The sequence below is a fragment of the Penicillium subrubescens genome, assembly GCF_028828155.1.
Source record: "Penicillium subrubescens strain IBT 31985 chromosome Unknown utg000006l_segment0_segment0, whole genome shotgun sequence".
Classification (NCBI taxonomy): domain Eukaryota; kingdom Fungi; phylum Ascomycota; class Eurotiomycetes; order Eurotiales; family Aspergillaceae; genus Penicillium; species Penicillium subrubescens.
The window spans coordinates 2,805,849-2,828,722 of record NW_026643156.1 but is presented as its reverse complement, the minus strand read 5'-3'; the positions used below and the strand labels follow the sequence as shown (position 1 = coordinate 2,828,722).

Here is a 22,874-nt window from a genome sequence, read left to right as displayed (position 1 = left end):
ATCTCAATCCCCGATTTGCTGGTCGTGGTCGAATTCTTTCCAAAAACCACACTGAACTAAAAACCTCAGTACAAAACTCAACACAGGCTTTCGATAATATCCCTGATAGAAACGTCATAAACCCACCAGCGCAGCTCAGTGAACGGGCATATGATGTAAATAGACATTTCCGCTGGATAGCTGCGATGGTTTTGGGAAACGGGTTAGAAGGCCGCCTGTTGTGGTGCTGCGGTCGTGGAAGACGCCTTTTGGGGGACCGGTTGTGCCGGATGTGTATAGGAGGACGAAGCCTTTTGTCGGGGGTTGAGGGGGTGGAGAGTCGGCGATGTAGAAGCGGATATTCATGCTAGGGTTGGGGCTGTTTATCTTTTTGGTTTCTGGGGTGTAGGCGAACATGGGGATGTTGAGGTTTTGGGATATACTCTGGACGAGGGATATGGTGCCTGGAACTGCGCAGATGAGGGACGCGTTGCATGTTTCGAGGAAGTATTTTGCTTCGTCGGGGTGGACTCGGGGTGCTGGTATAGAACAGATTAACATCAGTCTCCCTCTCATTCTAATTAACAAGATCATCAATCTCATCCTATGCCTATCACAAACATAAACCAGAAAATACCTACACAACGGCACAACGACACCCCCAACCGTATAAACCGCCAAGACCACAACCGCAACAAAGATATTCCCTCCATTACCCCCATCCACACTTCTCAACCTCATTCGCTCTTCAACACTCAATTCCAAAACAATCTGCCGACTAACATCAAGTACATCCCGCAGAAACTGGGCAATACTCCACTCTCCACTCACCGTTCCATCCACGCCCCATTCTCGAATTAGAATTGCGGATGGGTCTTCGATCCAATTGCAGAAAAGGTCTATTAGGAATGGTTCTGGAGGTATTGGGATTGGGATTGGAATCGAGAGGGGTTTACTTGGAGTTTGACTTGTTAGGGTGAATGTGGGAGTTTGGTTGCTGGTGGTTGTGGTTGTGGTGATTGGTTGGGTCGGTATTTTAGGAGCAAACTCAGACATTATCGCTAACTCAGTGCCTATATTGAAATATAATTCTTTTATCGATTTTCGTCTGTCTAAAGAAGACCCGCAATAATAGGCCAGCGGCAAGGCCGGGTCGTCGGCACGATATGCACGAAAGCAATAGCGTGGCTGCGAGATAAGAAGGCCTGGACAGTGGGGGTTCATGTGTAAACTGCAAGGTGGAAGGTCAAATGTCGGTGACGGGGGACAACTGTTCCATTCGGGGGATTGAGTATTCAAATAAAATTTATCTGCTTGCATTTGCGTTGGATGTTGCTTTAAAAGGCGACTGCACACCGTAAAAGAGGGGGACAACGTGGGAAGGAAAAAGACACCGCTATTTTCATGGTAGTATTACTATAACAACTATTTGTGCTTGGTTATGTCGAGGAGGACTGCTTTATTGGACGGATTTGGAGAAACGTATTACAAGCAGTTATTTGTCTGGCCAATCTGAGCACTTTCAACAGAGAAGGACGGATGGTGTTTGTTCCGCGATTGGATCGGAGGTTCGATTGATGTATGCGGTTGGACTTGGAATTGTGAAACGCGATTGACGAACCGTGGGGTTTGAGCGAGGACACAAGCATGTAATACGGACGGCATGGATGCATGTCGAAAAGTCTGTTTAGTGCATGCCCGAGGAAGTTAGACATGGATGGCTAGTCGAGATAATTTGCCCTCTTTACAAGATGGAGATCGGGTTACTCGAAATGCGAGTAGTACTGTATTACTTGAAGTGGGAAGAGAATGAGATAGTTCTTGCTGAGTATACCAAAGCAGCAGTTTCCAGAGCGGAATGAGGAGATTGAAAGAAAAACGAAATATAAGGAAAGTATGCCGTGGGTGTAAAATCCAGTCCAATCCAAGCTGCAGACCAATTCCAATGGTCCAGATAGCTTAAAAAAACACCGATAGCAAGATGCATCACAAATGTCCAATCCATGTCAAGTCCAATCCATCCAATCCAGAATATCGCAATGCTGAAGTCAATCTCAAGAGGAAAAAAAAAAAAAAAAGGCCACAGTTGTGCAGTCAAGGTCCAAGACCAAGGAAACAAAAGTCCAAATGAGAGGGTCGTAGAGATCATAGAAGGGCGTTCCAAAGCCCACGAGTATTACAACGCATAGAACGCAAGAGAAACAGAACAAAGAATGGAAGATGGGAAAAAAAATCACACCCAAGGATCGGCTTGTCTATACGTATGCGGATTCACAGGCCCAATCAATTTAATCTGGGCTTTCAATTGTTCCCGGCGTCGCTCGTCTTTCGACTCGGCCATCCTCTTCTTCGCCCCGTCCAGCGCGAAAAGGACCTGGCTTTTGCCGCCCTGGATGACACGCACGGCCTCTCGCGATCCATTCTGCAATTGCAGCTTCAATGGTGGAGAGAGTGGTGGCGTGGGGTTTGCGATGGAGAATTGAGGCGCAGTCGGGGAAGTAGGAGTAGATTGTGTACCTGTGTACAACTGCTTCTGCGAAGTCTTCTTCTTGGACTTCTTGGGAGATTCCCAGATTGCAGGCCCGTACTTTTGATAGTTCGACATTGGCACGGCGAGTTGCTTATGGCGTTGGTAAGAGCGTGGGCTAGCCGGGCTTGGGGGGATTTCGCTGGCTGTAGAGGCGGTCGAGATGGAGAGTGTGCGGAGTTGAATGTTGACATCGGAATGAGGCATCACCTTGATATCATCGGGACGGTAGAAGGCGTGCCCTTCGAGGACATCGACTGGGGCCGTGGACGGGCGCAGAGCCTCCTTGGCTTTGGCTTCTGTCGAGTCGCGCGATAGCGTACGGTGGACATAGGTCTTAATTGAATGACGCACGCCATATGCCAATCCCAGACCAGCCCTATCAAGAGAATGCCACCGACACGACTTGGAACCATTCAAACGACCATCCTTCTTGCGTGATTTCACACTCCGCAAAGCCGGACTCGTCCGCCCACCACCGACACCAGACTGTCCAGCCTGAGCCGACGGGGTCGCCAACTCGGGGAAGAAATCCCACTTCTTCTCTCGAAAATAGTGATTCGTGCCACTGCGGTTCTGCGACCACTGCGATAATCGGCCATACTGTGCATCCGATCTAGACGTCGTGGAATTATTGGCCGAGTCGGTTTCACTTTCCTCCTCCTCCACTTCGCTTTTACACACCGACTCGACCAGGGACTGGACCGAGTCCGTGCGCGAACGACTTTCCTCGGCGATGGTCGGTGGAGATGAAGAGCGGATCAGACCCAAACTAACGCCATCGGGATGCGAACTTGGATCTGCGGGGGCCGAGTGATCGACCAAATCGCCATAATCATCGGAGCCCGAAACAAAGATGGGATAACTCTCTGTTGAGTTACGGGGTTCACTGGGACCGGCGACTGTGCTGTCGACGCTGATTTCGCTTTCGTTGTCGCTGTCATCGTCGTCGCTCGAGTCACTCCACATGGCGGAGTACTCGGGCGGGGCGTCCGGGAGGGGTTTTGCGGGGAGTGGCTTATTGAGGAAGAGGTCGGAGCGGGTGGGTGAGTACGGAGATTTGTAGAGAGTGGTAGAGGAGTAGCCCATGGTCATGGTGGGCGGGTAGGGTGAAGTAGGTGTTGATGGAGGAATGACTCGCTCGAGGCCTTCCAGCGACCGGGACGGTCGTACTGGAGGCGGGGAACGAGCGTAGGGATAGTTGGGGGAGAGCATTGTAATGGAGATCGAAGGGTTGTGGCAGTCGGCGGATTATCGCAGAGACTCAAAATTGTGTCGATTAGGGAACTCGGAGAGGAAGAAGGGCAAGAGAAGAGGGAGAAGGATGCAGGAAGGCGAGTTGAAGTGTGAAGAGTCAAGAGTAGAAATGGAGAATAGAGAAACTCGTCATCCACAAGGGTCGACAAAGAAAACGACCGTCGGCAGGACTCGAGGCCCAAGGAATTGGAACAGTTGGAACAAAGAAAAGAGGAGAGAAAGCCAGAGAGGGGAAGGGGAAAAGAAAGTATACTAATATAAGGAATATGTGAGTCTCTTTGACCAGATCAGCATGTTAACCGCATCAGTATAGCAGGATTTATGCTTTCTCGGGGGCTTCCTGCAGCTGCAAAACAGATGCAAATCTCGTGTGCCTGGCAAGAAACCACGCGAGGGGAAGAAGAATGACGGAGGAGATTAACTCTGGAGAAGATAGCCAGGACCGAAAATGAACGAGTCAACGAGTCAACGAGTTATGAGTTATCTGGAAAGTATGCCCTTAGGAATAAGCTGGGCAAGCCTCAACTCCACTTCGAGTCCTAGCAAGCGATCGGCGTCCCCGTCATGGAGGAAGAACCGAGTGAGTTTGTGCACGGACGGGAAACCTGCAAGGGATGTGGAGGTTCGTGAGGAGTCAGACGACTTGAATAACTAACACTAGTAATAGTTTAGTCTGCTTATGTTTGGAAAAAGTGTATATCCGGAGATTCCATGGATAGTAGAAGTACTACTCCATATATACCCCAGGTCATACTAACTCAACTATGTACTGTCCCCAAGCTATGTAATTACCCCCTTTTCACTACAATTTCCAACCAGCCCAATGCCACAAAAAAACAAAAACAACAATCCCTGTCCCTAACCTGAACCTGAACCTGAACCTGAAAAACCCGAACCTGATGACGCCACGCAAGGACACCAACTCCATGCAGGACGCCGGATCGTCACTAGTCCCTCCGAAACCCTTGCACCAGTTAGGATCCACTGGGGCCTGAGGGTGGGCCTAGGACAGCCAGCACATACAGTAGTTCACTAACGGGAGAGAGGGGAGGGAAGCTAACAGCCTAACGGGGGCTCCTTCATCGACTCGAGTGGATCGATTGGTTACTGGGACATCGCTGGGGGCTGATTAACGGGCCACTAGACCCGAACGAGAGAGTGGACAATCCGGTTCCTGTCAGATATACCCGATGGGAATGATAGATGATGATGGGTTTGATTAATATTAAATGATGATAATTCTTTTTTTTTGCCAAACACATGGTTGATGGTTCTCAGCTATTCAGTCTAACCGAGTATAGTTATAGTAAGCTAGTCTGCATTTTCTTCTGCTTGTCAAGACTCAGGGCTGAACTGGGTATTGGACTACTGGCAGCCTCACCAGTGGCTTAGCTGGCTATCTTATTCTTAGTACTCTCACTAGGAACAATATACACAGAAAATATACCATAAATGCATACTCATACTATGTACTCTGTACATCCATCATCCGTCCCCGCTTCCATCTAGACCTCTACAGGGCTGTACTATCCCCAAACCTCCACTCTCCACTCTTCTATAATCTAACTCAATTTGGCCGCCCTCTCCATCATCTCCCTGGTCAATTCATCCCCGGGCCTCCGAACCTGACTCAACCGGCCCAACCGGCGTAAGTTATTAATCATCTCTTCATCTCCAAAATGGCTATTATGCTCGAATTCCGGTTCCCGCGCGAACGCGACCCGCGCCGCGTCCACGATAATCCGCGCCGTCATTCCAAAGACCCGGTAGTGCTGGACTTGACCCGTTTCTTCTTGGTGGGTGAGTTTGTCGACGGCGGCGTTTTGGGCTTTGTTGTTCGGGCTGTGGGGTTTGATGGCGTGGTTGGTGCTGTGGACGAAGAATTGGTGCACTATTCCCGTTTGATTAGCTTTGTTTTTGTTTCTTTTTTTGGCTAAATATCTTTCTTGACTTTTGATTTTCTTTTTCTTTCCCTCTTTTGCTGGGGTAGGGATCTCATCTCTGGAACGATGAAAGAAAAAAGCAAGGTGAATCAAGAATCAAAAAATAAAGAAAGGGGCAAGGGAAACAAGGTGGTGTGTCTTTGCCTCCTGACGATCTCGATCTCCACCGGGAGCATGGTTGGTGCGACACTGCGAACTGCAGTCCTGTATACTCGCACTCGCAGAAATCTATTATTAAATCATAATAGAAAGAAGCGAACCATACTCCCAACTAGGTATCGTTCCCTTGGCTCTTTTTGCTATCCCTAGAAAGCAATTATGAAACGGGGTGGGTCTGGGCTTGACAGCCGGCCCACCCCTTTCCACGCTTGTCGCGCCGAGCCATGTGGTGTGTATCTCTGATCGAACCCGTTCGTAGGAAGAACGGTGGAAAGTGGAGTATGAAGGGGCCGGGCTGGCTGGACTGCAGAAAGCAGAACAGACGCCATGGCAAACCACGCCGCGGCAGCCCCGAAGATGAGGAATGGGGGCTTCGTCAGGCAACGGAATGTACCCGAAAAGGGAAATAGTCCGCCAGGACTATGTAGGGAGGAGATACTCCATACAGTAGAGTATACAACTCACAACGGAGTCAAGATAACCGAACAAAAAGATAGAGAGAAAAGAGAAGAGAATATTTGACTTACTCCGCCATTGACTTTGATGCCACAAACTCCAAGAACCCCTATACCAATCTCCCTCCCCCTCCCCTCACAATTAACCAATCTCAAAAAATCATCAAACCTCGCCGTAAACACAGCCGCCACCTCACGCGCATCCAGTCGAGGAATCAATTCCGTCTCGGGATCCGCATTGGCCCCCGTAACAGGGTCAAACGAGTGCAGCAGCGCAACGCACGGCCGCACCACCAGCTCTGTTTTGGCTAGGTTGGCCGGTAACTCACAGAGATGCTCGACCGAGAAGGGTGGCGGCAGTGGCTGGTTGATATCCGGGAGGCCGATCTCTTCGCAAGCTTCGCGGCGGGCGGTTTGGAAGGCTGTTTCTGATAGGGTGTCTGCTTTGCCTGGTGGGAGTCAAGTTAGTGAGTTTCGTTGGTAAAAACGTTGGTGGGGACATAGATCGAAGCCACGTAGAATGATGGGGGGATAGTGAGGTTGCACAGTTATCTCTGGCATGTTTCTCCCCCTTTTTTCTTATTTCTTTTTTTACCTCAAGTAATCTGGAGAAACGAGGTTTTTTTTCTTTTTCTTTTGGATTTCCACCTCTTTCTAACTTCGGGTATAGCCGTGTTGATCTCAATTCCGGGGGAGGATATCGCTCTCGTTCCTTTTTTAGGCAAGCCTTCGAACTATGCAAACAAACGTACCTCCAGGTAAAGCAGCTTCTCCTGCATCTAGACACGGTCAAAAACAAACAGGATTAGCTCTCTGCGTATGCAATGTCGTGCAGCATCGGTTACTGCAAGCTCCCATTTTTGAAAATAGGGCTATCCATAGACAACCACTCCGCAGCCCACGCTAGGCCAAGACCATGCAAGACCAAGGCCAAGGACCGGGACTGGGATGCTAGCCATGTACTCTCTAGGGTACTGCAGGACCCAGGATAAGGGGAAGGACAGGTACGTACACGAACTCAATGTCTTGGCCCGAATCGTAATCACAACTCTCAGGTCACCCTGGAGATCGGCATAAAGCAGAATCAACACCGCCGCCCGCCTGGACAAGGGCACTTGACCATATGCCGTTGGCGGGGGTGTATATCTGCGGAGTCGATCGATGGCTTCCTATATTTCAGAGTCAGTTTTAGAGTTCAATTCATTTGGTGTGTTATTTGCTGAGCGTTTTGTTTGCTTTGCTTGTTTTTCGGGTCTTGCTGGTCTCTCTTCCAGGCACGCGACACCGGGTTGGGTCTCAGCCATTTGTTTTTCTTCGCTGAGTGATGGTTGGGGATGGATGGACATCCACAGCGAGGATTCAATTCCAAGGAACGCTTGAAAAGTGGTGAGACCCTTAATCCCAGGCGAAGTGTGTGTGAGACTTCAAGGTGAAACTCAAATCTTCAACACTGCGGTAGCCATATCATAGGCAAATGACGAGAACACGATATACGACAAATATCTCATTCCACCTCCTAGCAGTAGAGTCATGTCTCCAGCGAACATGAACAGCACCAACGAAGAAAACGAAGAAGCAAATCAAGCCGAATCCCCTCACAAACTCCCAACTTATCCATGCATACGATAAATCGGCTAGACACAGAAAATCGTTACACGTACCTGCGAAGCGGGATTGAGGGGCGCCATAGCTGTCAAGCTCGTTGGCGTCGGCGTTCGCCCAAGAAGTTGCGGTGACTTGCTAAAGCTGCGGGGAAAGCTGGGACTAGTATGTCTGAACTTGAAGTCTTGTGTGCTGCTGCGGCGGATAGTTTCAAGCAGCTGGAGATGTCGTCGTCTCATCCCGCGCACTCGGGATGACGATGTAGATGTAGTAAAAAAGTGTAAATGGATCGTGCGGTCGTACCCTGGTCTATGAGCCCCAGATTCCCAGGGCTGATTAGTTAACTGGTCGCGGGGAACGATCCAGGGTTGTCGCTGGAGTAAGCGTGGTAGCCGAGGTCCGGTGACTAATGGGCTGCCGAGATGATGGAGATCGCTGGAATAGACCGATGGTCCGATATGCTAGGTGTGTACTCTATAGCTGGAGATTAGTTTGCTTTCTCTGAATTTCTAGTGGGAATACTACAAATAGACAGTTCTACTGGTCTGAAATTGATAAATTCTCCACTTCCATGAATCGACCGCCAACCTTGTCTTTCCCTATATACTTCGCCACCGTTGCTACGTCGCTATATCCGGGCACCGAAGAACATCGCCAGTTTCCAGTGCCGCCTGATATAGCCTTTACACCTTCCTAATACCCTCAGAAAGACTGTTAGAGAATTAGAATAATAAAATATGAATATCCAAGATAGATTTCCAATACAAAATATTATCACTAAAAAGAATGCCAAAAAAATGAACCCCTCACCCCCACGCCTAGGGGTGTGCCCGACCGTCCGTGGGGCTCGAAGCGTCAACACTGGCCCAGTACTCTTTTCTTCTTTTGTTTGCCTTTCCTCTAGGGCACACCTATGGTTCACCAATTTATGGTGGATACCAACTAGGCCATCGGAGGGGGGAAAGGGGGAGTGGTTGTTTGACCTGGAATCCGGTCATAACCAATGTTCTTGCCTAATCGGGACTCCAATTCCAATTTGTATGGGAATACTCCAAACCGACAATTCTATAATTCTATAATTCTACAGTGTGAGACATATCCAGAATGCATCATGTGATTTGCTATAGTTTCTATCAATACAGGAATGGAATGGCGCTTTTCGCCTCCAACCACAACAACCCACGTCACGGGGGCGGAATGTCTCTCTCTTGTCCACTGACCATCAACGGGATATTTTCAATTTCAGTCTTGCCCATGTGGAAAGACAAGTGGTAGCCGACACCAAAGGCCTGGGATGGCGGTATAGCTCTCCAAACATGAGATATGAGACGTGACAATCGGGGAAAGGAAAGTAAAGCAAAGCGAAAGAGCGTGTTCCAACATCAGCAAAAGATGGCTGATCAGGCGCAAGCCAACAGGATGACGGGATGAACAGATGAAAGAATGGGGGAGATGTGTAAAAGGGGGAATGAAAGTCTATCGACATAGCGGTGAGATAACACAGATGAGAACCGAAGAGTCGCCAGCAGCCAGAATAAAACAAAAAGCAAAAACATAGTAAGACAAAGATCTATAGTAACAGAACCAACCCAACCTACCCCATCAAAGCAAAACTATTCATAACTTACGAGCTCTGGCCCGGCTTCTTCTCTGCCTGGGCGACAGGAGTCTCTGCAACCTTGGCGCCCTCGGCCATCGCCTCGGTCGCTTCGGAGGACTGCTTCTCGGTACCTTGAGCAGCGGCTTCAAGCTTGTTGTGCTCCTCCTTCTCATCGATATCTTCGATGTCCTTAGGAGCAACAAGACCCTTGCCCTCATTCTCGCTGTTTTGCTCATTCTCCTCCTCAATCAGCTCCTCCTGCTCCTTGATAACCTCCAGACGCTGCTTGTTGGTAGCAGCACCCTCGGCGTTGTGCACCTCGAGCTCGATCTCGTGGAACAGTTCCTCGGGGATGCTGGAGAGGACCGACTTGAGGGCATCAATCTGGGAGGCCATCTCGGACTCCTTGCCACCCTGAGTATACATGTAGGCGTTGCTCAGGACCAGCAGGGTAGAAGGAACACCCTGCTTGAGGCGCAGGTCCAACCACATGGACAGGTCCTCACGCAGACGGGCAGGAGAGACACCGTGAGTACGAATACCACGGCTAGCAGAGGCCATCTGCAACTCAGGCACGGACAGCGAGGTCACTCCCTCGTAGGAAATGGCACGGTCGTCACGCTTGATCTGGCGCATACGGTGACGGATGTTGTAGCGGAGCATGGCATCGGTACCGAAGGAATTCAAGTTCATATAGCGGCAAATAGCGACGAGCTGCGGGCGCGACAAGTTGTCGAGGGTCAGGTCATCCTTGAAGATCTTGCAGACCTTGATAACGCCCTCGGTGGAAGGAGACTCGCCCGTAGTACGAATCTTGCGGAAGAAGTCTGCAAACTCCTCGTTCTTGACGGTAGCTGCGGTCAAAGGCAGACCGGTCTCACGAAGTGTGTTACGGAGGAAAGCAGAAACCTCCTTGCGGGTCGAGCTCAGCTTAAGAGCCTTGGTCTCGCGGCCCTTCTGGCCCTCGTAGGTGCTGGGAAGCATATTGGGGAAGAGCTTCAGGGCGACTGGCAGCAGGAGTTCGGCAAAGGGGACAATGACGAACATCGAGAATGGAACCAGGCGACCAAGATCCTTGACGGTACGTTGGAGCTATACGAAAAAACGAGTTAGCAATTGCCATGGGATCGAGGTGTCAGTTTAGACAATGACCACATACCTGGCGGTGCTCTCTCCGGCTGAGCTCATAACCACCCGCCATCTTCAGTGCCAACCGCGAACTAATCTTGACCTCTGTGGCAAGCAGCTTCGTGCCATCCCAGTAGTGCTGAACCTCCTTCTTAATCTTCTGACCAATGGTCAACTTCTTAGTCTCCTTCTTCTCCTCAGCCAAGTTCTTAGCATTCTCGACTATGACAGCCTTGGTAGGCACATCGCGAGCAGGGACCTTGGAAACCTCCGACTGCGATGAGGCAACAGGCTTGACGGTCTGAGCTTGTTCCTGGGGAATCGGCTTCTTGGCTTGTTCAGCATTGAAGCCAGGCGGCGGGTATGACTGGGGAGACGAAGTGGAAGTGTTATGCTCGGTGGCATATCCGCGCTGGGGGAGGAGGATGGCGAGAGCGGACACCTGCGCTGGGATGCCTCGGCCATTGTAAAGCAGGCTGTTGGCCGCAGCGAGGGAAGCCGGGCCCAATGCGCTAGCGCGAGAGCGAGCTATTCAAGAAAAAAAGAGAATTAGATAAATTGAAGAGACATAAATCATAATCCTCAGAACGAACTTACCGGTCAGCGCCGGTCGCAATGCGCTGGTCTGGCGCACCAGGCGGGCTGATCTCATTGTGGCGGACATTTGCGGAAATGTTGGGAGGAAGGAATAGGGACGAGCCCGAGGAATCGAGCAGGCGACTGCGGAATAGCGCAGCAACAACAACGAACAGGGGATACTTTGACAATATCACGATGATTCACGGCAGACTCGAATATGAATGGTGATGGATAAATCAAAGGCTGACAATTGGGAGCCGGAAAGATGTCTGTGACGCCCGAGATCATCACGTTTGCATCACGTGATACAATCCGGCTTCGGGCTTTTGAAGTCGGAGTTAATTGGGTGACTCAAGTAGCGCGGGCGATGGCTGCCGATCCCGCCAAGGGAAATCCTGTCGGTCCCGAACGGAGTTGCCGCCTCGGACCCGCTCAGGTAGAACGTCAGATAAATGAGGAGATCTACGAGGTGAAACAAGTATTGTACGTGTAAGAATTATTTCGATGTTCATATCATTGGGCTCGTGGCAATCTCATAACGATCGAATATGCAGTTGGCTCGCCACCCATCAAATGACAATATGTATAAACCTGTCCGAGCATTTGAAAAAACACGCAAAACTCAGAAATCCAAAAGACGCAGGGTTAGAGACCGATGTCAGGCATCAGAACTGTGCATGCTAAACGTGAAGATTATATCCGGGGAACAATAAAAGTGTGCGCCAGGGGTATCATGTGATATCAAGGAAAGAAATAGCCTAACGGCTAGGATCGCTGACGAACGGTGGAATCGGCGGCTCCAGGAGCCTCATGGGCAGTAGTGGTAGTCACCGATGCTGAAGTGGGATCCAGGAGTGGAATCCGATCGATGCTGCCTCGCTTTTCCAAGGGAGCAGGTGCACCGAGAGCACCACTGACTGGAGTGTAACTATCAGGGAGAGTGAGCGGGCTAGTAGCCAAGTCGGGGGAACTCTGCCATCGCACAACATCCTTCTTCAACTGCTCCAGCTCCTTCTGGAAGCGCTTGCCAAAGACATCGATATAGTAGGTCGCCCCGTTGTGGATACTCCAGATGAATAGGGCGGACATGTAGATACCGCTCGCCCATCGTGACCAGAACCAGATGGGGCAGGGAATCATGGTGGACAAGGCAAAAGTGTACTGAATCAACATGAAAGCTGGTGCTTGCAGCGCATTCGGAAGGCTGAGGACAAATTTGCCAATCCAGGCCTTGGCGTACGACTTGCGAAGCCAGGTAAAGCTGGTCGGGCGCCCGGCAGCAATCTTGTCGGCGCGGCGAACGGTGATCATGAAGTGATACATCAGCTGCCAGAACAGATACGGCACGGTGGCCCAGATGATCATCGCAAACAGAGAGTAGTGCTCTGGATCACCAGGCTGGCTGAACTTGATGGCATAGACAGCTGGGAACCGTTCCTTGAGCATCTCGACCGGGGTCAAATGGACGATGCAGTGTAGCGTAACTGGGGGCATGATGTGGATAAACAGGCTGGTGGAACGAAATAAGTCAGCCGAAAGCCCTTTTGCTCGAATATCTTGTGTATGTATTGGGGTGAACGTACCTGACCACCTTGTCCATACTGTGGAAGACCAGAGAATTACGCCACATGGCGATGGCCGCCGCGTTATTTCCAAAGGTCAAGCAGTAAGTACTGATAAACAACCGCTTAGAACCGGGGAACACCCAAATCGAGAGCATGCAGAGAAAGTTGACAAAGTAGCAGAGATCGGCCAAGAAGTAGTGGTATCCCTTGGCATGGTAGGTAAAGTAGCGGATAGGCATGAAGTAAGCGAGTTGCGCGGTGAACCAGTAGTAGAAGAGCTGTGGGCAGGCACCGATGAGATAGCCACTGATGAAGATGTTGAGCACACCAGCGATGAAAGAGAGCTTCTCGCGCAGGGTCACAGTGGCCGTCTTGTTCCACTGTTTACCCAGGCGCTCGACGCCATCTTTCATGCGTCGGCGGTACTTTTCCAGCTGCTCATCGGCGGTCGGCACTCGACGCTTGAACTCGCCCACCACACGCTCCTTCGCGTTCATCCCTGTAGACCGCAGCTTCTCGCGTTGTTTGCGCACCCTCTCCCGCTGCATGTTGAGCGCATTTTGCCATTTCTCGAACCGTTGTGACAGCTGGATATTGTCGAGGAGATCGAAGATGGTGAGCTTGTCCAAAGGCGGGAAAGTCTCCCAGTCCTCCTGGTAGGAGCTGCTATTGGAAAAGGACGGGTTGCGCGAAAGCTTGCCAGGGGAGGCGGGCGGCGAGTAATAGTCATCGTGTTCGAAGTCATCAAGGAAAGGGTTGTCGACCATCTCCTCGATAGACGGTGTAGTAGCCAGCGAATCCGCGCCCATGGTGGAGACGGACGTGCGGCGCTCTCGCGCGCTGGATTCCTCCATGAGGAACTGTTGTTGGAAGGAGAAGAGGGTTGGACCGTCCCGATAATGGGGATAGGGTCGGCTGAGGAAGCGACCGAACGTTAGCATGCCCATCGTGACAACAAAAATTTTTGCGCAACCAGAAGACAGGCGACAGAGCAGCCACCGGGCTTCTTATCTGTGCGCATCTTCGATGATCTGCCATGAGGGGCAGGGCAAAAGAACTGTACCCTACCTTATCGGACTGTCAGGACCACGGACAGTATCACGCGGGTGTCGCAAGCGCGTTGTGGTTGGCGAGCCAAACAAAGTGTATGCAACGAAGGTGGAATCTCACACGAAAACGGCGTCAAGATGAGGGGCCAGTTGGGGAAAACTAAGGCCAAGTCCAGGTTGGATATTTGGAGAAGACTGGAAGGTTAGCAGGTTGATGAAGCAACCAGGGAGCTCCGTCATAACACACGCCCCGGCGGTGACCGGCCATTGGACCAAATCAGAGCCAATCAGGTGATCCCGTCCGAGCCACATGCTGGGGTTTTCTCATCCAACCAACGACACAATTCCCGATTAGAGGCTTTGACCTTCACTCGTGCAGAGTTGCCTCTTGACTCATGGGCTGAGTCAATCATTTGTTTTGAAATCAGATTCAAGCCAAAATTGAGACTTCGATCATACAAATCAGAGGGCCGAGGCTGACTCTGGTATTTGTCGAATAGCCGCGATACGATATATCGGCAAGAGTATAGCTGGGCTTAACACTGGTCGATATACACGACGCTTTGTCTGGTCAAAAAAACATCTTCAGGGTCTTATTTACATCGCACAGACCGATAAAATAGCCCCACTACGATGAGAAGATTCTGATCTTTGTGGCAAGGGTGGGGATCAAACAACCAAATCCATCAGAACGAAGTACCCGAGGTATACTACTTGAGCATACTTCAGTAGTAACAAAAATCCCCGTCAGCTCGGTCTGGCCCGATCAGATGACCGGGGAAATGACCGAGTGTCGCCATATGCACAGTTGAGGCTGCCACATGAATTCATCTAGATCAGGATATGACAGCTACCGGACGCCTTCCCAGAATGCTTCATACTGCAGATAGTCCTGAACATTATCGGAGTTCTCACACACTGCTGTATTCATATTCGCTCAAGCTGACTCCAGAAGGTCTCAGGATCCCCTGTCTGATACACAGATGGCCCTGACTCTTCCAACAACCACGGCCAGTCAAGTGATGGCTCATCCATAAGCCCATACCCTGACCTCGTCGAATCTAAACCACCAGCATCCAAGCCATGTCCCTCGGGTAGACCCAACTCGTGGGAAGCGGCCGATGGGGCAGAGTGCACGGTAGGAGGCCAGCCCAATCCGCTGTTAACATTAATAGCATCTAGACGTGGCGAGGGTACAACGGTATGAGCAGACGTATCTCCGTCTACCCGATACTCGAGTAGCACTTCATCACCCCCGCCGATAGCAGCTGATCGAGCACCTCGGCGGATTCGCTCAACTTTGGCCCATCTGAAATCACGAAAGTCAAACTCGGCTGGATCCTGTCCGACTAATCGGTATTCACTGCAAGTACATCAGGTATACTGTAGGCCGGTCATAGAATAAGTGACAAACCTGTGGAACGCTTCAATATCGCCTTGATTTAAAAATTGGGCACAGTCGAACCGTAACAGTCGATGGACAGCCTCGATATGCTTGACGAGATTAGTATCAGACCCACCAGAGAAGCAGAATCGCTTACCAGCTGCTTTATCCCCTCCGACCGACGTGCAAGATTCCGGATCACAGTCAGCAGGTTTGGGATCGCTGCCATCAACTCTGGAGCTTTAGGGTCGACATAGGGATCGATCTCAGCCAACCGCCGCGGTTCGAAAAGAAGGACTATTGTAACCGTGTTAGCTTATACTCACATCACTGCAAAATCTATTCCCTCACTTTCTAGGGTAACGTAGGCCTGAACGCCTAGATGCGGATCCAAAACAATCCCCACCTTCAATCCCTCGGCGAGGATACTCGCAATCGGCAAAGCATGCGATATCCTTTTTCGTCGCACGTGTACCACAAGATCTGCCTTGCTAGAGTCGCGCTGGTAAACCAACAGTGCTGCTCGGCCAAGAATAATGAATAAATTGTGTCGCAGGACATGTAAAAGAAGGAAAGTCATCAGCCGGTCACGGTGAATAAACATAGTGTCAGCATTGAAGTGAAACCGCTTCGGTAGGTCAGAAACAACCGATTCGATATCTGATTCGATTGTAGCAAGCTCGGCGACCATCTCTTCAATTGTTCCTTCACGATGAGAAGCCCGAAAGGCAAAGTGTAGTGCGCGACGTCTAGCAGCTGCGATTCGTAGAACATATGCCCACATGTCCAGCGGCGCGTGCCGGGCATTTCCAGTGGTAGCTCGAGTAGTAGTATCGGACTCTGAAAATAATGATTCTGTCACCACGTTCTCATTCCCCAGAAAGCTGGCTTGATCACAAGGTAGTTGCAGACGGTATGAGTTTTCATCAACGGAGTGGAAGCCATATCGACCTCCATCAATCATGGAATCGAAGAAGAATGTGCTCCATGCGAGACGACGAAGGGCTTCCCGAGATAGAAGGGGTGAAAGCTGTAGATGAGAGGGAAATTTGGCGGGATAAGTTCGGTCGAAGGTGTGTAGGGACATCATTTGCATCATTCTAAAATCTGTTACTCTTATGCGCCGGCGAGAATAGACCAGAGCTACTTGCTTACCGCGTACAGTTCGCCGCTAAAAGCCAAGCAGAGGTAAAATTCCCTCGATTGAGCTCATAGTGTTGAGCTAATAGAACGGTCTAGTTGCTTTAGCGTGGTGCCACCCATCAAAGATCGAGGACCCACCATAAGCTGTACCGCTCCGAACCCCTGATAGATACGAGGGAGGAGAGCCTCAAGGGCGGCATCAGCCCAAGCATCAGCCCTCGCTAGGTTTTCTGAAGATGGGTCTCCTACAAATCTTCAAGGAAAATTAGTCCCTCATTTTAAATCACAGGGCAGATTCAGTTACCGAGAGGCACTGGCAATCATCATAAGAGTCAACTCGCGCGGGGCTTTTCCTTCGGCGAGAAGGCGATTGAAATGGAGTTGATGAATGAAAGCAAAGAAACCAAAATCTTTTATAGTCAGTCTACATATCACGAAATGCAAACACGTGGTATACGTACGATGCACGGATTCGAAGTAAAGTTCAATTAGTTTTCCCAGTTCTTCTCCTGTTGGAAGATGACCTAGTGGCGTTGCTTCCAGGCCATCATGTTCGGTCGATAACAACAATCCTGGTGTCCCATCTCCGGAAACCTGGTGAAATGGCGAGGTTTTGAAGCTGGACTGACTGGCTGGTGAAGGAAGTACGTCTTCCTGTATGCCGGCTTTGCGTGATAGGGACCGTACACACTCGACACCCATGCTTTTGCATGTTTCGCAGGCATTGTGTGCATCTCCGGAACATTTGAGCTGTTAATCGGGTCAAATTGGGCTTAATGAAGGACAAATTCTGAGCAAATACCTTTTTCTCTCGACAAATAGAACATGCTGTAGAATTAGGGCGTCGAGATAGCCTTGCTCGCTTTTGATCCGGGCCTTGCCAACGGCATTCTCTCTTGGCTTTGTAACAGCGGGAACAGGTCGGCTTCTTCTCATCACATTTTACCTGAGGAGCTCTCATGGTTAGTCTTGAAATATCGCCGGGTAAGACAAGGCTCTCACCTTTCTTGATCTGCAGGTACGACAACCAGTTTGGGTGCGGTGGATCACGGCTTTTGACCGTGGCGACGCGTCACTCTGCAGATGGGGCCTTATATCAGGCTGACTTGCGTCTGAACCGTACATATTCCATATATTCCTGAGCTACCAGGATGATAGAATTTTGCATGCATATCGTTTGACGGGCTTGAGAGAACCTAAGAGGTGGAGAGGGAGAGGTTATGTGGTCATTGAGCCGCGGTCTGGCGCAATAGTGCGGGGGCCCCACTCAAACGGCATTACTTCGGCTGGCCCAAAGCGGAAAATTCCTCTTAAGATTCCTCGAGATGGCCATCTCGTTGCCTGTAAATCATCATTGACTCGGTGGTCCTTATTTCTATGGTCATTTAGTGGCAGTTGATGGGCTGTGCTACCGGGTTCATGCAAACATAGCAAGCAATTTTCTTTGGTCTATCTAAAACTGATACATCCAGTTACAGGAAATTATTCACAGATAACCGGACACGACCCTGCTTGAGCACCCATCCACACCTTTTGCAGCTCTGTCTCATCCTGCCAAAATTGTGGTGCCTCGTCCTTCCCCAATCCAGGAGCCATCGCGCCCTCTCCCCAGACAAGGCCACACTCGACGACATACTCCTCCCAATGCTGGAGTAGTTCAGCCAACTTTCCCGGCTCAGCCTGTGCCAAGTCCGTTGTCTCTCCTGGATCATTGGCAACATTGAACAACTCCCAACCATCATCACCTTCGCCAGCGCCGCCTCGGGCCTTGGCGATATGTACAATCTTCCAGTCACCTTTACGAAGGGCGCCTTGGGCAAAAAGTTCCCATCCAATGGGCTCCGTGGATGAGTGAATGTGCCATGTCTCATTGGGCTCAACCTTTTGGCCCTTGGAGAAGAATGGAATCCACGACTTTCCTCGCGGTGCATGGACGTCTTTGCCTCGGAAGGTGGTCATCTTTCGAGTTGCAGTGATTTTTCCGCCAGAGCCGATGACTTGTGTTTTCTCTACGGCGGGCGGTTGGGGAACTCCCGCTAGTTCGAGGAAGGTCGGCAAAAAGTCCATTACAGTTGTGAACGATCGAACATATGAACCGGGCGTGAAGGAAGATTGGAAAGTGTTCACAGGTGGCTTGACGATGCATGGAACCAGGATGCCTCCTTCGGATGGGAAGCATTTGAATAGTCGAGATGGTGCTGTTGATGCCTGCGCCCAGAGCGGTCCGAGCCTGGTATTTTGACGTTAGGAGTGTTCCTAGTTCAAGTGGGAAGATTCTTACCAAGTAAAAGAATTGAAGGCGCCGATGTTATCAAGCGAGTTGTCATAGTACTTGTGAATCGCCTCTGTAATTCGATCTCCCATGACGGCTGCAAAACGGTGAGTACAGTTTCATTCAGCTTTCAGCTGTTTCTGATCACTTACGCATTGCTTCAAGCCTATATCCATCAGTTAGTCAACGTTGAGAAAATCACACAAAATGGAATGTCACTTACGCAGCTCCCTCTGCTCCGTTATCACTCATGAAAACGACAAAGGTGTTGTCATACTCCCCAGTTTTCTTCAAATATTCAATCACTTTACCAACATTGATATCAACGGAATCCACCATGCCTGCATATGTTTCCATAGCACGGCTAGACAGTTTCTGCTCCTCAGGTGTAAGTTCTGCCCACTCTCCGGAGCTGACAGTCTTTGTCTCAACCCGGTGGGGAACGACTGATTCATCGATAATCCCCATCTCAACGAGTTTCTTCAGACGACGTTCGCGCAGGGCATAGGGGCCGTCATCGTAGATTCCCTTGTATCTGTAATTTGAGTCAGTTTTGAGTCCAATTGTCTCGTGCTCCACGGGTCTTACTTATCACGCTGCTCCTTGGGGCACTGCAAGGGCCAGTGTGGAGCAGTGTATGGCAAGAACGCAAAGAAAGGCTTTTCCTTTACAGTCTCGGACCGATCTTCGAAATACTGAATCAAGCGGTCGGTATAGTAATCGGTCGAGTAGAAGCCTTCCGAATCTCCAGTTGTGTTGGCAGATCTTGACAGGAAATTAGCCTTGATCTTTTCGTACTACCATAAAGCGATCACTCACATATCCACCTTGGTACCATTTTCTGTGTGAAGTGGGGATCCTCCCATGGGAAATCGCTCCTGCACGGGCTCCCAGCCGTAGTGATTGCAACAGCCTGGAAGCATTGCAAGAGCCTTGTCAAACCCCCGTTGAGAGGGTCCCTGACTGGCACGTAGTCCCAGATGCCACTATCAACGTAGATCAGTTACCGATATTCTCTTAGCAAACATCCCACCATCATACATAAGCAGGGCATCTCTTACCTTGCCAGACATGGCTGTAAAGTACCCGTTATCACTAAGGATTTCAGGCAAGGTAGCCACATCATTGTTCAGATACCCCTCGTACCCAGCCTTTCCACCAAACCGCTGCGCACCATATTTACTCTGCTTGTATTCAATGAGGGTGCCCAATCCACCGAGGTGCGCGTCGGTTCCACTCATGAGCATCGCGCGCGTTGGCGAACAAGCAGCGGCAGCATGGTGATTCAGCATCCGCAAGCCCTCAGAGGCCAGTCGGTCAATGTTGGGCGTCTGGATCTCACTTCCATAACACCCAATGTCGGAGAATCCCTATCACCAGAACATGTTAGCGTCGTTCGAGTACCGGGTCTGGAAGAAGACATGCCAGGTCATCTGCGAGGATGAAGAGAAAATTGGGCCTCTTGGACTCATGCTCAGGAGCGCTACCCATGATGAGATAAAGTTGACTGGTAACTACGGATATCTTCTAAGCTATCAATGCCGCAAGGTTTTAACAATTTTCAATTGGGTGACCGGACATCCAGGCTATTTAATACTGACATTTTGTGCCACAGTCATACGCAATGCCCCGCACTAGACGAAAGACCTCGCCAAGAGGGGGGGGCTTAGATTCACAAATCATCATTCTCACGGCACAAAGCATTCCCGGCATTCCACGTGTGATTCTTTTCCTGTCCTTAGCGAGCTGTCGCAATCCTCGAAGGCTGGCGGGTTCCGAGCGAGGTGGATCCCAACATGGGAGAATGTGGGTCTCGCTCGGAAATCCTTCGAGCCCTCGAACAATTCTACTCCGAGCGAGGGACTTTCCCATGGTCCAGACTAGCATTACTTCTAATTTGAGTGGCTTTTGCTCTCGTGCTTTGGTGCATCGATGGTGTACCCCGGATGTGAAGAAGCGCTATGGGCCTTCTTGGCTCTATCTCCATGAACCTTGAGGGGAGGCCTCGTGCAACGCTCTTCTTCGTATAAAAGCTTGACGAGGGCAAATAAGGAGTATAGCATGCAAGACAAAAGAATTTTTATTCGCAAGATAATCTTGCTCTCAAGCGCTTTCTATACCAATATCCCGATTTTTGAGACCTTCGCAATAGATGTCCATCATGGATGATAGCACCCGTTCTGCGAGGTCCATGGTGACACCAATGCTTCTATTCTCTTGTTTCTGCCTTCTTGTCGGAGATGTTCTTTTTGGTTATGACACAAGCAGCTTTGGTGGAATACTCGCAAATCCTGTGAGTATGAGATTCTGCCAACCTATTATATGAATAGGTCCTCATCTCGCTTCAGGGATTTGTCAATCAATTTGGCACTTATAGTCACAAAACTGGAAGATACGCCATCGACTCCCTCCATACATCCCTTCTCTCATCGTTAGCATTTATTGGCAAGTTTGCTGGATGTTTCTTTGCTGGCCCAGCAATTGAGAAGTATGGCCACCGTACAGTATTCTTCGGCCTATCGACAATTTCTGTGATTGGCATAATTAGTGAGTTTGCGTTTGATCAACCACGATTCCGGCATTACTTACTCCTATCGATTAGTCGAGATAACCTCCGCTGGGACTGGGGTGGGAACAGGACGTCTTGCGCAGTTTGTTGTTGGCCGGATAGTCGTCTATATCTCGGTTGGTTTAGTAGAAGTCAATGTGACGTGCGATTTCCAAGGTTTGGAATTCCTGGAGCACAGCTAGACTAACAAGCATAAATAGTACTTACCAGTCTGAGATTGTCCCAGCATCTTTTAGAGGGCTTGTCGTCGTCTCTTTGCAATTATTTCTCGCGGCAGGTTCAATTATTGCCTCGGTCGTCAACAAGGCCTTTTCTACAACAACGGCCTCTCTTGGTTGGAAGACTATTACGGGTATCCAATTTGTATTCCCAGTTTGTGAGTAAAGTTGTCTCCTTCAAAATTGGTCCATTTACTAATCGATGTGTGAAGTGATTATCATCGTCACATTCTTCATTCCCACATCTCCTCGGTGGCATCTGTCCAAAGACCGTCACGAGGAAGCCCTGGCCTCTTTACGTCAGCTGAGACCCAAATCGGATGCTACAAATGGAAACTGTGAACTGGAGATTCAATCAATCCGCGAGGCTCTGCAGGAGAACGTACACAAGGCTCCGTGGTCCGATCTCTTCAGTGGCGGCAATCTTCGCAGGACCGTGCTTGTCACCGTGTACTACTTCTTTCAACAGGTCAGCGTACCATTTTTCCTGAATGGGCATAAGGCTAATTGATGACATCAGACGACTGGTCAAGCTTTTGTCTCCACATACTCCGTGGTATTTTATCAAACAAACGGATATGCGGAGCAAGCCTTCACCTATCCCATCATTGCCGCTTGCCTCGGCTTCCTTGCTGTTTTGCCATGCATGTACATGGTTGACAAACTCGGGTGAGTGACCCCAGAAACCCGACATCAGTCTCGGAGTCTTGATCAGACTAATGTATTTGATAGTCGTCGTTTCAGTCTCATGGTCTCGTTCTTCTTTCAGACTTTCTGGATGTACATGCTGGCCGGGCTAGGCGAGAAATCCCACAATTATCCAACGGAGAAGAACACCGTCGTCGCAGCCTTCATGCTTTTTGGTGTCTTCTACAACGTGAGTTCTACAAAGCCAAAATCATATCTTACCGTGGAACCGTTCTGACTGATATCTAGATGGGTGGTGGCCCTGTTCCCTACCTCCTCGGGGCGGAGATTCCAAACGCTGCTGTTCGTGAGAAAACACAAGCCATTGGCACTTCTTGGAATGTTATTTGGGCCTTTGTGACAAACTTTGCTATTCCATATATGATAAACGGCATCCATTTTAAGGTTGGCTGGGTGTTCGGTAGCCTTTCATTGTTGGCTCTAATCTTTACATTTTTCTTTCTTCCAGAGACCAAGGTAATTGAGTCACGTTTCCCACCCGCGAATATCAGGCTAATGTGGATCTTACCTCTTAGGGCCGAGGGCTCGAAGAAATTGATGCTGTCTTTGCAGCGCCATTTAATCCATTCCGGCAAACTTACAATCATGTCTCGGAGGCGGCATGGCGATCTCAATTCATTGAGGGCAATCCTTCTGATGTTCCGGAATTGATTGGGAAGGAACCGCGGAAGAGCTTCGCTTAATTTGGACGCTAGACGGATCTCCTTATGCCATTCTTTTGTGATTAGTCTGCATCT

At 49.9% G+C, this 22,874-nt stretch overlaps 9 protein-coding genes across 9 annotated transcripts; 2 read left to right on the top strand and 7 right to left on the bottom strand.

The window, feature by feature from the left end:
* Positions 1-135: 135 nt before the first annotated feature.
* On the bottom strand, positions 136-1,035 carry N7473_009544 (uncharacterized protein; the record flags this gene model as incomplete). The annotated part of the gene is made up of 2 exons (XM_057155483.1): positions 136-518; positions 621-1,035. The coding sequence occupies 2 exons, from the start codon at positions 1,033-1,035 to the stop codon at positions 136-138; spliced, it is 798 nt and encodes a 265-aa protein (XP_057006613.1).
* Positions 1,036-2,212: 1,177 nt separating this feature from the next.
* N7473_009543 (uncharacterized protein) lies at positions 2,213-3,721 on the bottom strand (the record flags this gene model as incomplete). The annotated part of the gene is made up of 1 exon (XM_057155482.1): positions 2,213-3,721. The coding sequence occupies one exon, from the start codon at positions 3,719-3,721 to the stop codon at positions 2,213-2,215; it is 1,509 nt and encodes a 502-aa protein (XP_057006612.1).
* Positions 3,722-5,218: 1,497 nt separating this feature from the next.
* On the bottom strand, positions 5,219-8,267 carry N7473_009542 (NUDIX hydrolase). The gene is made up of 5 exons (XM_057155481.1): positions 7,982-8,267; positions 7,333-7,489; positions 7,073-7,099; positions 6,389-6,769; positions 5,219-5,654 (listed from the first exon to the last, which is right to left on the bottom strand). Exons 1-5 carry the CDS (start codon positions 8,159-8,161, stop codon positions 5,326-5,328), a joined length of 1,074 nt encoding a protein of 357 aa, XP_057006611.1. The 5' UTR covers positions 8,162-8,267; the 3' UTR covers positions 5,219-5,325.
* Positions 8,268-9,546: 1,279 nt separating this feature from the next.
* Positions 9,547-11,302, bottom strand: N7473_009541 (MRS7 family protein; the record flags this gene model as incomplete). Its single annotated transcript, XM_057155480.1, has 3 exons — positions 9,547-10,614; positions 10,682-11,178; positions 11,248-11,302. The coding sequence occupies 3 exons, from the start codon at positions 11,300-11,302 to the stop codon at positions 9,547-9,549; spliced, it is 1,620 nt and encodes a 539-aa protein (XP_057006610.1).
* A 192-nt stretch (positions 11,303-11,494) lies between these two features.
* Positions 11,495-11,722, top strand: N7473_009540 (uncharacterized protein; the record flags this gene model as incomplete). The annotated part of the gene is made up of 1 exon (XM_057155479.1): positions 11,495-11,722. The coding sequence occupies one exon, from the start codon at positions 11,495-11,497 to the stop codon at positions 11,720-11,722; it is 228 nt and encodes a 75-aa protein (XP_057006609.1).
* Positions 11,723-11,994: 272 nt separating this feature from the next.
* Positions 11,995-13,741, bottom strand: N7473_009539 (glycerophosphocholine acyltransferase; the record flags this gene model as incomplete). The annotated part of the gene is made up of 2 exons (XM_057155478.1): positions 11,995-12,739; positions 12,813-13,741. 2 exons carry the CDS (start codon positions 13,739-13,741, stop codon positions 11,995-11,997), a joined length of 1,674 nt encoding a protein of 557 aa, XP_057006608.1.
* A 1,029-nt stretch (positions 13,742-14,770) lies between these two features.
* N7473_009538 (fungal specific transcription factor domain-containing protein) lies at positions 14,771-16,314 on the bottom strand (the record flags this gene model as incomplete). Its single annotated transcript, XM_057155477.1, has 4 exons — positions 14,771-15,206; positions 15,258-15,337; positions 15,385-15,524; positions 15,579-16,314. The coding sequence occupies 4 exons, from the start codon at positions 16,312-16,314 to the stop codon at positions 14,771-14,773; spliced, it is 1,392 nt and encodes a 463-aa protein (XP_057006607.1).
* Positions 16,315-17,852: 1,538 nt separating this feature from the next.
* On the bottom strand, positions 17,853-20,012 carry N7473_009537 (arylsulfatase; the record flags this gene model as incomplete). The annotated part of the gene is made up of 7 exons (XM_057155476.1): positions 17,853-18,600; positions 18,652-18,739; positions 18,795-18,808; positions 18,866-19,177; positions 19,231-19,407; positions 19,462-19,628; positions 19,704-20,012. Coding segments are annotated over 7 exons (1,815 nt in total), but the record flags the coding sequence as incomplete, so codon positions are not given.
* A 782-nt stretch (positions 20,013-20,794) lies between these two features.
* N7473_009536 (uncharacterized protein) lies at positions 20,795-22,820 on the top strand (the record flags this gene model as incomplete). The annotated part of the gene is made up of 9 exons (XM_057155475.1): positions 20,795-20,935; positions 20,973-21,189; positions 21,245-21,353; positions 21,412-21,587; positions 21,642-21,898; positions 21,950-22,098; positions 22,162-22,306; positions 22,366-22,593; positions 22,653-22,820. The coding sequence occupies 9 exons, from the start codon at positions 20,795-20,797 to the stop codon at positions 22,818-22,820; spliced, it is 1,590 nt and encodes a 529-aa protein (XP_057006605.1).
* Positions 22,821-22,874: the final 54 nt, after the last annotated feature.